Source organism: Patagioenas fasciata, chromosome 9 (assembly GCF_037038585.1).
Source record: "Patagioenas fasciata isolate bPatFas1 chromosome 9, bPatFas1.hap1, whole genome shotgun sequence".
In the NCBI taxonomy this organism is placed as follows: Eukaryota; Metazoa; Chordata; class Aves; order Columbiformes; family Columbidae; genus Patagioenas; species Patagioenas fasciata.
This window is the reverse complement of record NC_092528.1, coordinates 26,469,542-26,483,962: the sequence shown is the minus strand read 5'-3', so window position 1 is coordinate 26,483,962 and position 14,421 is coordinate 26,469,542. Positions and strand designations below refer to the sequence as shown.

Here is a 14,421-nt window from a genome sequence, read left to right as displayed (position 1 = left end):
CCTCAAAATCAAAGGTGTAGGACCTCTTGTGGATTCCCTTCTCAAAATGCCATGGCTCCGACCTCACAATCCTGCTGCGCACTGCTCACCAGCTACCTGTGTGCGACCTGTACGCGTTGATCTCTGTGCTGTTCAAAGCAGCACTTCTTACCATTGCTCTGGCTTCTTCTCGGACAGAAGGGATGGCCAGAATGCTGTACAGTGCTCCGTTCACATACGGTTGTATCTAAGAGGAAGAAATAGCCATACCACTAAGAAAAACTCTTACATACACCCTGGCTGACTACAAGCAAAATTTCAGAGTGAAGGTGCAGAACAACTACTTGCAGAGAGTTTAGTCAGGCTGGTCTGCACTTGCAAAAATGCCCACTTGGGAAGCAGGGAACTTTCAGGATGCAAATATCCTGTGATATGGTTTATTTAAATCAGTACTGCTGCACGCTGATCCTCTCCCCGCCCCCACTTCTGAAACTGTATTCTTGCAAATTGAACTAGCCCTAAAACAAAAAAAAGGCAGACGAAGAAGGTTAATTTCTGACAAACACTAGTGGCAATACAAAAAATAGGACAAAGAACAGGCACAAGACTGTGTCAGCATGAACTCAAGATAGGCTTCAAGCATTACAGCCTTAGGCAGGATGATAAAAGCCGTAGAAGGTTACTCAAAACATCCTCTCACTCTGCAGCGTGTTACTGTCCCTCAGCAGAGGCAAAAAAACACCCAGCCTGAAAGCTCTGCCACCAGATCTGTCAAACTAGTTTCATCAGCACTTATGTGACCCTTGGTATTGGCCAGTTACTTTTGGAGCACTAAGATTCCGACTCATCTTCTGTCTATAAGCTTGGAACAATGAACAGTGAGCTGGGCTGGGAGCAGGGCAAGCAAGGAAAGGGAAGGAACCGGGATTTACACGGGGGTTACACAGCTTCTCAGGAAGCTCTCCCGGCCTTCTGCCTTCGACATTGACAACAAAACCTCTATCGGCTGCACTGGTGCGAACTAGGTTGTAAGAACGCACCCGCATAGGGAGATTTCAAGGTAATTCTAAGGCACAGAATTCAACAGTATATTTTCAGTTTAAGCTATAAACAAAAAACCACTGATGATACAATCATTGTATATAAACATAAGACACCAGAGTTTATATTTCATCTTTACAAGAAGTCCCCAAACACCTTGCACAAAGGATCATTCCAGAATACTCCAGTAAAAATTCTGCCTTCCTGATTTCAGCTTCATACAATATTTGCCTACATTTTTTTGTGCCTTGAATTTTACTCCATGGTTAAGAAGTTCCCCTCTGCAGAGAGAGCTGAAGTAATGCTTTACATAGCGGATACCAGAGTGATGTTCCAGAACGCATAAGGTAGACATAACTAATAGTTTTTAACATTTTTCTTTGAGCTAGTTTAATTTAGCACCTAAGCTGCAAGTGTGTCTGGAGACAGAAAAGAAAAAAGCACAAAAGGGTTAATAGCAGGTTAAATGAAGTGACAGATAAAAAGATCATAAGGGTTCAATGTCACAAGCGTACTGCTTTCTCGTAATATTCCTTAAAACTACTAGCAAATTTGCTTCTTTGCACCTGACGTTTTGCATAATGGGCTTGCACCACACATTGTTCATCTCATGAACTAGTTAAGCTTGAGATGATTTGGTGTGAGATGACATTTAAACAGCATCAGAAACTGCAATCAGGAAGGCACGTGGATTGCATTCTAACTATGCATCTAAAAGACTTTCATTCTTAGCTGCCAACATTTGCTGATGGAAGACATAATTATGCCTAGAAAGACCAGCGCCCGATGAAATAAAATTTACATAATTGTGAATTTTAGGAAAACTTCACACAACTTAATTACACAAGGGAAACAAAAACAATTTACTTATTTTAATTTCTTCCTTTCTTGCTTTGTCTTTATTTTTTCTTTGTACTTTCTCATTAACCCAGAGTTTGCTGTACAAATACCTCATGATTCTCATGGCCAAGAAGATCAGAGAGAACTTTGAGCACATGGTTTGCGATCCTTGCACACGTTTTCTTTCCTGCAAAGTGAGAAAACATAAATGTGCTTGAAAAAAATATAATGATCAGAGCAAGCTTCTTACTTGCTTCTTAAAATCAGTACTAAATATAATTTACAGGGAGCAAGATTGTTCCTTGTTCCTGCCAAATGCTGCTCAGTATAACTGAGCTGAAACCAGTGGAGTTACTCTGGATTTACACAGTTTTAGTCTTGGACAGGATGCAATACAAAGGGATTTTTAGCAGTTTAACAAAGCCATTATCTTGCTTATGGCAAGCAGTTAATTCTTCACCCTACCTTACTTTCGTTTTTGAAACAAAACTTACTTTAAGCTCCTTTTAAGTCTCTTGGACGTTGACAGGACCTTATTTTCTGGGGGTGGGGTAATCTTTGTATTGTAGAAGTGAAGCATGCAAGTGAAGGTTACGTTTCTCGCCATTATTCATCACTCAGTTCTGACCTTCTTTTATACAGATGAATCTCTAATACAAGTATAAAGCGTCCTTTGAAAAGTGGGCCTTGCATACAGGAATGGCAGTCCACACATACGGATACAAAAAAAGAATCTTAGAGGGTTCCATTGATTAACTGCTTACTTAATTCTTTAGATTTTGGTGAAGCTGACCTCCATTGTTTGGGATTATTGGGAAAGAGATCTGCTCAAAAACATTGGTTATAACACCCAGATATCTCTGGTCACATAAGTCCCTGCTACTAATTGCAGTCACTTGAAAGAATCCATGTATACCAGAAAAAAAAGATTCACAACCTTCCCTATCCATTCCTTGGAATAAGGTTGTAATTCAAAATGTGAGACACCTGCACTGCGCAGACAAAGATTCATGAGCAAGGCAACGGAATACTCCAGCGTGTAATCCGACAGGCAATCCGAGTCCCTGAGAACATCGACCAGCCAGAAGATGAGCCCATCGCTGATCATGGCCGACTGCAGCGCACGCCTACGGTCGAAAGAACAAAAGGCCCACAAACATCAGACAAAAAGCTTGCAAATACATTTATAGCAAATATAAGCACATTAAAACCCTACTTCATCTACCCGCTATACACTAGCCTGTCAACAAACCACCCCCCAACTATCCATTTTGGCAGAATCAACTAAACTAAGGAATTAACAAAGCCTGAAGAAATGGAAGATGCGGATTCCCGCAGGGTTAGAGCACTAAAAGGTTGTTGGGTGAGTTGTTTTTTTTGTGGTTTGTTTTGGGTTTTTTTAAACCTGCAGGCTACTGAGGTAGCTTTCTTCATTGTTTTCTAAGGCTTCTAACCACCTAAAACTGCATTTTCAATTGTCTTCAAAGTGGTAAAAAAAGCCAGCTACACAGAACAGACCCATAAAACAAATTAATTACTACTTCTGCCATAGGTACCCGTAGCACTATAGCACTTTTGTACTGCTGATTTGACAAATGAGATTTTTTGCTTAAATCTATTTGCTCTTTCCTCTAGAGATTCTTAAAGCATGTATTCTTTTAACTCAACCTGCAGGTGCCATTGAAGAGTACACTGAATAAAGTGCCAGGTGGTCAACTGTGCTCTCCTACTGCAGAAATTCCTCACTTTACAATAGAAAAAAATAATTATATACTGGTAGAAAGGTTTTACTGAAGAACACCATCTTTAAAAACATTATTTCCAATTGGCAGTAAGTCTAAGGTACAAAAATCAAAGCAGGTATTTTCCTGGTTTTGGTACTTGGGATCTGGATTACTCTTGAAAGTTCATATGCTTCCTCAGTCCTGGATCTTGCAGCAGGTCTATGGGATGGACTGAGCAAAACAAGGGAGCATCCCACCACACATTCAAAGCAAGAAAGTCCATCATGTCAAGTATCTGGAATTAACCTTTATAAGATTAACTGTTATTTTTTAGAAAGTAAAAAACTTTCAGATTTTAAGTAGCTTAATGTCTAGGCCACAAAATTCAAAATGACTTGTACTACGAACAACTGCTTTAATCAAAACATAATTTTCTCTAAGACTGGGCTAGGATTTCAAGCAGTATAAGGTATCGTGTCAGGAAGCAGTGCAGAATTCTACCCAAAGCACGTTTACATGTGCTTCATCTAGACAAGTTCTAAATGAAGCAAATCCAAAAGCAGCCTTCATTCTTCAACACAGCCAAAGAAACAAATAATTTTAAAGAATCCCAAACCAACGCTTGCAGTCTTAATTCAGAAGAAGCATGAATGAGAATAACAAAAGCGTAATACATCCATATACCTCCTCACATTTAGTTAACTATTCAGTGCTGAACAGTCTTCCCAAGTACGGTGAAAACAGAGTTCCTAGATCATATTTATTTGATAAATGACAGCAACATCATGCCCTTTACTGCTTTTGTGTATTCCTTTTGTGGTGGGCACTTGAGACAGACTGCTAGGGCAAAAATAAGAGAGAACACAGCCCATCCATAGACAGCTCCAGGAAAGAGGATCAACAGGATGAGGATGAAATCCCTGAAAAATGTTTGCAGAAAGGATAATGAAAACCTTATGCTTTGGAATGTAATGTAACTCTTTTTTCTATGTGGTGTCTTCAGAACTTTCTCCATTAAGATTTTAACTTTGTTCAGTTAAGGAATACACATAAAGCACAGAAGGCTGTGGCAGGAGATGTACATTTACTTGAGTCTTGACAGCTGGTAGGAAGTCAGGTTAATTCAGTCAGCAAAACTGAGTTCTCCTCCATAATAAATGACACTGCTTTCATCAGTCAGCAGAGGTTCTGATGATTGTTATGGGAAAATCAAGTGCTCTTCTTTCTCCCTGAACAGAGCCCAAATAGCCTGCATTTCCTCTCCTGCTGTCACCACTGTGTGCTGTGCTTTCATCACCTGAGGCTGAATTTCTGCAGAGCCCCCAGAACATTCTCCCATGTAAGGGAATCCTTGTCTTCAGCTTTCAGTCTCTCCTCCAGCATTTGCAGCAACATGGGGTTCTGAGAAAGGTAGACACGACCTGGTGCAAAAGCAGTGAAAGAACAGATGCTGAGATATCAGCTCATGACAGAAGAGCTCCCTCTCCTTGGAAAAGCAAGCAGGATTGACCTCAGTGTCTTCTTGACAAGCCACAATGTGGTGCCAAGACCCAAACAAACCTGTACGAATAAGTAATCTAGCAGACCAATTGCATTCAACGCAGCCACTTGGGGCATTAGAGACCAAATTAGTATCGCAAAGAATCCACCATTCCTCTTTCAGGACATGCTTTCTGACCTGTCACAGTTCTGTACGCTCTAGGAAAAAAGCAGAGATGTTCCAAGAGCTTGGGAAAGTGAAGTGCCCTACTGCTATTGACTTCAAATGGGATTGCAGCTCCTAGCAATAGTTAGTTCCTTAAGTGGCACCAGACCAAGGGCTAATTTGGGACAGGCAGAGATACAAAACTGCATATACATACATACATATATATATATATATATGTATGTATATATCTCAAATAGCAGTGACACACAAAGGTTTATTCAGGTGAGTACCAGGAAGATAAAAGAGCAGCTGCACTAACTACTGTTATACAGCCTGGTAGCAGTTCTGCCTATAGGACCTTTAATTAACATGGATTTTGTAATTATTATTATTTTCACCCTCCTGAAGAGACTGAAGACTATATTAAAGGCAGCACCTGAGTAAATTCCCACATAGACCGCAAATCATCAAAAGGAGTCAGAAATGCTGAATATACAGTGTCAAAATGAAAACTTTCCAGATACTGAAAAACTGTCTGGAATGCATGTAACAAAAGTCAGTGAATCCCTAGGAAAAGGGTGCCAATAGGGCTCTAAATCTCCACATGCAGTGACATGTATTTGTGAAGTATCTATAACCCTGCATTATATGAAAATGCTCGCTTTCTTTGCAGTGAATCTCTTACCTTCTGCCAGTGAAGCAAAAGCATTGATGAGCCTTGCCATATACTGTCTGACTACCTCACTCTTCGAATGTAGTAATTTGAGAACACTTCTCTGAAAAAACAAACATTAATAAAAACTCAAAGGAGGAAAAAACCAAAGCTAGTCTTCTATAATGTTTGAAAAGCTTCATTAAATTTTCACACTAAACAAACTTTGAATGCATATCAATATCTTAATATATTTTTGTCTTAATATATTTTTATCTTAATATATATATATTGTTTTATTGGCAAGGGGCTGAGGGAGAGATGGAAAATGAACAAATAAGCACATTTCAGCTCCTCAGTTCTGTGTGTTAAAACACTATTAAGCTCCATGGTGCAGGGTGAGCATTATAATGAACCAACACAGTTATCAGTTAAAGCTGGTATCTAAAATTAATATTTAGTCAGTGACAAAAGTAAATATCTAATTTTGTGACGAGTTTAAATGTAGTAATGATACCTGAATAGGAATGCTTTTGTTTGACAACTAAGAGCAGGGGAAAGCAGCTCAGTAACTTAGCAAGAACATCACATTGCAAATGATTTTTAATCTGTTTTACTTCAGGCATTACCTACACATAACTTCCCTCTTATGGAAATTTACAGGGAGAAAAACAGATCATTGGTTTAATAACCCTTTTAACTTTTAAAGTGGTACAAGTTACTGTTGCAACCACAATGGGTCCCACAATGTAACAAGTAGGTCCATTGCTTCAAACAACTGGGGAAATCAACTGTGCACAAAATTCACTATTACAAATTAAAAAGTTGCACTTTTGTTAGTAATAGTAGTGGATTACAAGTGACCGAAGCAATCTTTCAAAATCAACACACCCGCAATTCCCCCTTCTAAATAAAGGTAACAATTTGTTCCAAATTCATTTAAATACTATTGAACATGTTATTACAAGCACATAATCAGATATTTGATAGGGCTATTGAGACTGAAGTCCTAATTTAGTTCTTATCCTAGATCAGTGGAATGGATTGAAAGTATTATCTAACAATACACAATCACTCAAAAAGAGATACAGCATCTGATATGCAAGAGTTTATTTCTAAGTAAGGGGCTCAGGAGGCTTCTGCTCAACTCACTGGCATCAAGCACAGTGACAAACTTCCACCTGTCTACAAGAGTTGTATCCACACTGAGAGCTCTTGTAATGCAAAGCTCTGCCCATCGCATTTAAAGACTGGGATGCAGAAGTTAAACATATCCTATAATTCTGGCATTACTACTTTTTTTTCCCCCCTTCCAGAGTGATAAATTTTTCTGGTCAGCACTTTACAGAAACAAATGAGCAATATCAGAGGCAAGTTGGGGGAAAACCCTTTCCAGCTGACCTGAGAGTTGCTGTGGCAGTCTAGGAGGTCGTTATTGATGTAGGCTTGCAGGACAGTGTCTCTCTGCTCTCCAGGATGTGATGTTGTCAAGCGCTAAGATAAATAACAACCAGTCAAAAGAATAAATGGCAACGCGAATTGATGACCACTCAAGATTTTAAAGGTGCCGATACCCCATAATTGAGAAACCTCTTCTCACAGGGAGAAGGAATTCTGCCTCAGTGATCTAAGGGAAAGAGATGGACTGACCTGACCTCAGCTCAATGATCCATTACTAAACTGCTACTTGGGAGCTGCCATCTCTCTCCATACAGGAAGGATGCAGCATTACTTCCCATAAAGTTAAAAACCCCCTTTAATAGCTCAGATGTGGTCCTTTCTAAAACATCTGAGACAGAGTACCGGGCTAGAAGAACCAGCGGTCAGGTGTTTTCTTATGTGAAAATGAACACTGAAGCTTGATCAGAATTCCACTATGATCATCTTTCACATCTGTCGTTTCAGACCCATCAGCTTCCTTTTCAGCAGGAAAAGGTAACTTCCTGTTGTCACCTTTAATTTTTCTGAAATATCGTTATATGATCTGAGTCAACCAAATCATATGCTCTTGTAGGATACTTTGATTATAAAGGACAATTGGTGATTAGAGTCAGGCATGTCTTGGATACAGCAATACTTACATAAATTTAAAATGGGGCAACACATGGGAAAATGAACTGCCTAAACCAACAACAATTTATTTGAAGAAACATCAGAAATTACTTTCACTGAAGATCCCAGGAATTCTTCTCTGGCTTTCCTCAGATAAGAACAAAACTGCTAGAAATAGATGCCTACTTGACTGGGCTTTCTTCACCATCTGAAGAGCCTTAGCCAGCTTCACTGACAAAGAGAGAAGTTGCCTGTAATGCTGAACTGATCACCAGAACCATCATCCTGCTCTTAAGATGGATTTTAATACTGGATCCCTCCGGAAGGGACCTATTTCTTTATTTCTGCAGAGGCCTCTTCCTCTCCCTTACCCAGCGCAGAGCCTGCAGCAAGAAGGCCTTGAGACGATCGTTCCCTGTAATCAAATCTTTCTTCAGCTTCTCGTAATCCAACGAGGGCAACAATGGCACATCCTGCATCTTCCTACAATGCAAATGGGAGATACATTAATCAAAACTCTCCTTATTCAGCACAGTTGATGTTACCGAGGTGAGAAGAGCCAAAACAGGAAGGCTGCTTCAGGAAAAGAGCTTCCACTTTTTTACACCTTTGTTGCTTTTATTACCATTACCGTGTGAGAACAGACTTTTTCAATTGATGCTCTGAGCTTTTTAGTGGCACAGGACAGTACAGCAACATCCTTTTTGCTCTGTGTGGATCACGAGGTTGTGCCTCTTAGCACTTGGGTATAAAAAGACACGGTAACAAGCTGCAGCTCCAACTTCAGCACTGAGCCCCCGTGCACACAGAAATGTCTTCTCCAAGGCAAAGGTGGAAGGTCGGACTTTTACAGGCTGGGCTATGCTGGCTTAATGTAAGACTTCATACAAGACCACTTTCCATGCACCAGTACTATCTTTCTATTTTGAGTTTTAACATTGCAACAGAAGTTTCACTTTAAAAAATTGCTTCCAGTCAATGCTCTACTTTTAATATTTAAATATATTCCACTAAACATTTTTTACTCCTATCTTCCTATCCTACTACTTTTCAAAACAGATTTTCTGTTATACATATAATTGTCTCTTTAAATATATTGTAAACAACAGAAGGATCAAAACATTACCTCAAAAATAAAACCTTCACCTCAGATATACCATCTCTATGTAATCTTATAAGCAAAAAAATTATTAAGTTAGTCACAAAAAAAATTGAACTTGAGGCACCCAAAAATCCACGTGATTGATTCCCCTTTTCCTGGATTTGTGAGAAGCAAACCAATTACAATAACAGGACCGTGCTGTGCGGAAACTGTAAAGAAAACACAGCAACCAGCTCACAGGTGTGGAGCAGCAAATTTACTGGATTAGCAACATCCTGCTGAAATTTGGATGTTACTGAGCCTGCCCAACAGAAGAATACAGATCACACAATATCTGCCTGCAGGGTTACACTGAGATCAGAGGAAGCGCACAGAGGATGAGCGATTCCCATTTGCAGACAAGGGGCAGCGCACTCCAGCTCCGAAACCCTTCCTCCTCTTCTCTACAGATGTACCTGAAGCTCAGCAGTAAATACTTACGCAGGGGCTAAAGATGCTCTTAACATTGTGGAAGCCTGGATCAGAAAAAGAGAGAAAAGAAAGAAACCACAACAGATTAGTCCAAATTCTAGATTAGTCCAAATTCCACACCAACACTGTTACTACTGATGTCCACAGTGAATCCTCTCACTGAGGTTTTGGCGTTCTTTTACTATAAAACCTATGTTGCAAAATAGAAACACAGCTAAAGGAAGAGAAGATTGCAGTGTTTATCTTTCTTCTCCCTTAAAGCGTCACACAGGTAAAAACCTCTTTTGCTATGATCTGGCTATGTTACCTTCACTGTCATACTCTAAAAATTACCTACACTTGAAGCATAGAAAAAAATAGAAGAAGTGAGTAGAAACTACCATCCAAAGCCCACTGATGAGTATTAAGAACTTTCTAAACACATTTACTGACTTCAAAAACTTTCATACCTTAAAGTTGTAATTATATTTCACGGGAGACCTGGCACACGTTACAGCATCCAAACTTGCCATAGTTCTTTGTTTTGATGCTAATGTTATCAGAGTGCCTGCTGCTACTAATATGTACCCCTATATGTAACTATTAATATGTAAAGATAAGACTGTGTATTCTAGTACAGATAAAACAAATATGGAACAGCATGGCATTTCTCAGTGGTTCTGCCCAAGGCAAGTCCAGTTTAAGCCTGGATATTTCCTCTCTGCTGCAGTTGGCACGGAGCATAGACAGCACCACTGCTGAATAAGATGAAACTTAAATATGTCAACACCATATAAAGTTTCCATACAAAAGCTGTCTGCCTCAGTAAATGTTTTTTGCTAGAGCTAATTGTGGGTCAGCCAAAAAGCAGCAGTTCTGGCATAAGAGTGCTTCATATCATGCATTCTGATGTCATCTACATGCCATATTCGCAGAATATTCAGTGTCATCTCTTTGTGTTGACCTACCTGCTCACTTTCTAAAAAAAGCTCTCATTACCACTTATGCCTTTAAAACTGGTCTTCTCTTCTAACCTACCCTCTTTCAATGGGAGCTATATAATTGATGTCTATTGTCAGATTTAAAACAGGGATTTGGGAGACAAAAAGCATGAAATACCATAGAGAATATTGAATTACCCCAGCTGACATATTATTGAACACACCAGTGCATGGGTATCCTCCGTAATACAAGGAACTGTTCTCTTAGAAGTGAAATAAGCTTATACACACACTGGAAAGCATTTATATTACATTTAAGTCAATGAATGACTTGTACACAATAAACAATTAATAGGTCACACACTTCAGAATTAAGCTGTCTTGACAGCAGTTCAAATCATAGTTTATTTTCCACAACAGATGTATCTTTCAAAGCATCCTATCTACCTAAACTGTTTTCCCCTCATTTACTTTTATTCATTTTCCTTAGCATTTTTGATAAGTATCAACAGTTAACTTTTGTTTAAACAAAACTGTTTTTCCAGTCAAAATCTATCATCTTGTACCTGAGTGTGCAATGAAATCGCAAATCATTTCTGTTGGCTTCCCCAGCACTCTTCTCCATTAAAGGAAACTGGGAAGAAAGTGACTGTAGTATGTTAAAGCTACAGAAATGACAGAGCCTTTGAAGATGAAAAGACAAAGAACAGTGGTGAGCAACGCAACAGAGCAGGTCACTAACAGACATATTTATGTGTAGATGTAAAAGCTCTCTGCTTCTCAGCAAAGTCCTTTTTGCCCATCACTCCTTTGCTATTTTAGAAAGAAAAATGTGGTCCAACCGAAGTCTAACCAAAGGATATATAATTGGGAAAGGTACACGCATCACCCTTCCACACAAATACAACTTGTGGGCAAGATTTTGTAAGCTTTTATAAATTTGGATTTTTAAAAATCAATCAGATCAAGGAGGACAAAGTCCTATTAATTCCCAAATTACTTTTTCAAGCTGGCAGATAGAGCGCAGCAAAGCGTTTAGTAGGGTTTGGCTCTGCAGTTTGCCTACACCAAAAAGGCACCACACAGTGAGGTGGACCCTGCACTGGAGCTCGGAGGACAGGACCACCGAGATGGAGAAGCTTCTTGTCCAGCACACACTTTACTGATCAGACCCAAGTTCATCAGTCTAGAATGTGCACGGGAGGGAGGAAGCACTCTCAGGTATTTCTGGGAAAGCAATAAGGATACAGTTCATATTGTGTCAGGTTCAATGAAGCAAAACAGAAATGGTGAGAAGTTTTTCAGGGCTAGTTTGTCCTTCACTGCACCTTTGTTTCTGAATCTGACTATGGTTGGCACCACTGATACGCAGAAAGAATGCAACTGTGTGATAGGCAGAGATTTCCTTTCTTCAGCTTCATCTACATGATTGTGATTAGTCATAAATAAGCTAATCTGTATTGGTCCAGCAGAGCACACTGGGTCTCAGGAACCAGCTTCTAGTCCTGATTCAGCTACCAACTGCAGAGAGAACTGAAACATGTCATTTCACATCTCTGGGCCTCCATTTTTCTCATCTGGAAAGTAGATACAGGCATCCATGTCTTGAATAAGCTGGTTTTTTGAGATCTGCCAATGAATGGCAGTCTGCAGGAGCTAAAAAGTATTATTTTGTGATTAAACAGTCAAATTATCATGGCACAACACAACCACCACAAGCAGAAAACCAACAGATTCAGTGTTTGATTATGAGAGAATAATTCTGCAAAATAAGGTAAAAACAGTAGATAGAGTATAGTAACAACTCTGGTATGTGTATTTCCCAATTTGGAACTTACTTAGGCCTCTATTTTAAGTAATATTCTGGGAATGAGAATTTCAGTAAAATATTGCTAGAGAATTCTATTTCTGGTCATTTTTTGGCAGTTATGCAATCCAGCAGCTCTCCTGTGGCTCGCAGGGCTACGATGTCAAGGTCCACACCACCTCAGGTCAGACAGGCGCTCTGTGCAGCAGCGGGCCGAGGGACAGCATCGCTCTCCATCTATCGTTAAATGGGTCTGAAGAGGTTCTCCATCAGTTTAGTTTTCAAACAAGTGATCCAAATGCAGTGCCACTGAGCGCTGACCATTCAACTTAACATCCAGGCTACCTCTCGGCAATGGGATATCTGGGTTACGGACATCGGTGGAGATAAAGCCTGGAGAATACAACCCATACTCTGCTGAAAATTTCATGGTTCCCTTTACATAAACATTTCTAATTAAAACAGTGAAATACAAACCCATCCTAACATTTCACTTGAACTTGGTTTAACTCCTATTCAAGGTGCCTTGCCCTCCTCCCCACAGGGAAGGGTAAATGCACATTATAAATTCCCTATCAGTCAGCCCACCTAAACAAATACTCTTTGTCCCCAGCGCCTCCTTTTGCATTTCACTAGGCAGTATTTGTTTGTTTGCTTCCATTTCTCCTCTTTGGGATGGATCTGAGATGTCCCAATCTCAGGATATTTACCAAGTTAAATATCTTTACATAACCTAACCCCTCAAAGCTGCCTTAAGTTTTAGTTGTCAAATTGTGCATTAGCTTTAGCAAAATGAAAACCACACCTCAAATACAGCTGGGTCCTACAAATCACTTCTTGGGCTTACTTACATCAGCACACTCCAGCCATTTAAGACATATATTCTAGCCAATGCAAAAAGGTGATCATCTTCACCATCTTCTCTGCACACAGCTGACCCAAAGCCAAGCTTTCCCCAGCAATACTTCTGGTGGGGCTGCCAGCTGAACCAGCCTTCACCCCTCTCAACACGCTGCTGCCATGGAAAGCACGAGCAAGAGATTCTCAGGAACAAAAACCTGCCCCTCTGCCAAATTAATAACAAAACCCTTTTAAAATTATCTGCAAAACTTCAGCCGTGTGCTTTGAAAAATGGGCTTCTGTGTTGCAGATACACACAAAAACGCGAAACCTTTAAAAATTATTTTTAGGAACAAAGGGATACGTTTAACTGAGGAAAAGGTTAATATTGAAATCTAGAAGAGAGCCCAGTTCAGCCTTTTTTTATCCTTATAGAACCTGTTCTCTTTCCTAGTGTTCACTCTTAAATCTACATACTGAAGTCTGATATCTTGTCATTTCTGTGGCAATAGTGCAAGACCTCCAAATGTACTGTGTTTTTGAGAGAGTATTTGGATGCAAGAAGTTGGGGCTCATTAAAACCATTAGCACTGTGCATTCATAGCCCTCAAAGCACTCTATATAGTAAGTAAATTCTTAATAGTCTTATAAGGCTAGTAGAAACATTATCATCTTCATCTCCAAGTGATGAATCCAAGGCCGAAAGGGAAACAGAGTTCAAGGTACTTGCAATAGCAACGGTAACTTCCCGTTACACAATCATCATGTCAACCACTAGACAATGCCCCAAGCAACATGCGTACACAGCTCCTCTTAGTTTTATCAGATTAAAAAGCACTTATTTCCTCAGTACCCTCTCCTAACCCCTTTCCCCAATCTTACCTTTCCTGGAACAGGTTAAATATTAATTCAACCTTTCGAGTAACAGTATTCCTTAAATTGCCAGTGAATAAAACAGTGGGAAGAACATGGGGTGTTTACGACTCATCTGTAATTGATTCTTGGCATTCGTGGACTTAATCTCAAAGTAAGTACTTTTCATGCAAAGCTTATCTTGCGACAGAATCATTTGTCATAACTGAAACACATGCAGAAACAAGGGCTCTTAAGGGAAGGAAAAGAAGCAAACACAAGGAAACAACAGCCCAAGCACAGCTCATTCTGGTAGGATCATGGCGCAGGACTTTTGTTTGTGCTGGTTCTCGCCAAAGCCAAACCAGGTGCCGTATTAAGTCAAGTAATTCTGTCACGATGCAGATTAGCCACAGATGGCAGCCCTTCATTTCTGAACCAAGCGAGGTATGAATATGAACAGCATGGAATAAAACAAAGAAGTTCAAAGGGG

At 39.8% G+C, this 14,421-nt stretch overlaps 1 protein-coding gene across 8 annotated transcripts in view; it reads right to left on the bottom strand.

The window, feature by feature from the left end:
* The window catches only part of ARMC9 (armadillo repeat containing 9), a 70,170-nt gene that overhangs the window by 25,418 nt on the left and 30,331 nt on the right, over positions 1–14,421 (bottom strand). For all 8 annotated transcript variants that reach the window (XM_071812711.1, XM_071812708.1, XM_065844903.2 and 5 more), the window contains 8 exons: positions 9,519–9,553; positions 8,308–8,419; positions 7,286–7,378; positions 5,918–6,008; positions 4,882–5,005; positions 2,848–2,987; positions 1,971–2,047; positions 152–226 (listed from right to left, as the gene is read on the bottom strand). In XM_071812711.1, the coding sequence (XP_071668812.1) occupies positions 152–226; positions 1,971–2,047; positions 2,848–2,987; positions 4,882–5,005; positions 5,918–6,008; positions 7,286–7,378; positions 8,308–8,419; positions 9,519–9,553 (747 nt within the window). The remainder of the gene's footprint in view (positions 1–151; positions 227–1,970; positions 2,048–2,847; positions 2,988–4,881; positions 5,006–5,917; positions 6,009–7,285; positions 7,379–8,307; positions 8,420–9,518; positions 9,554–14,421) is intronic.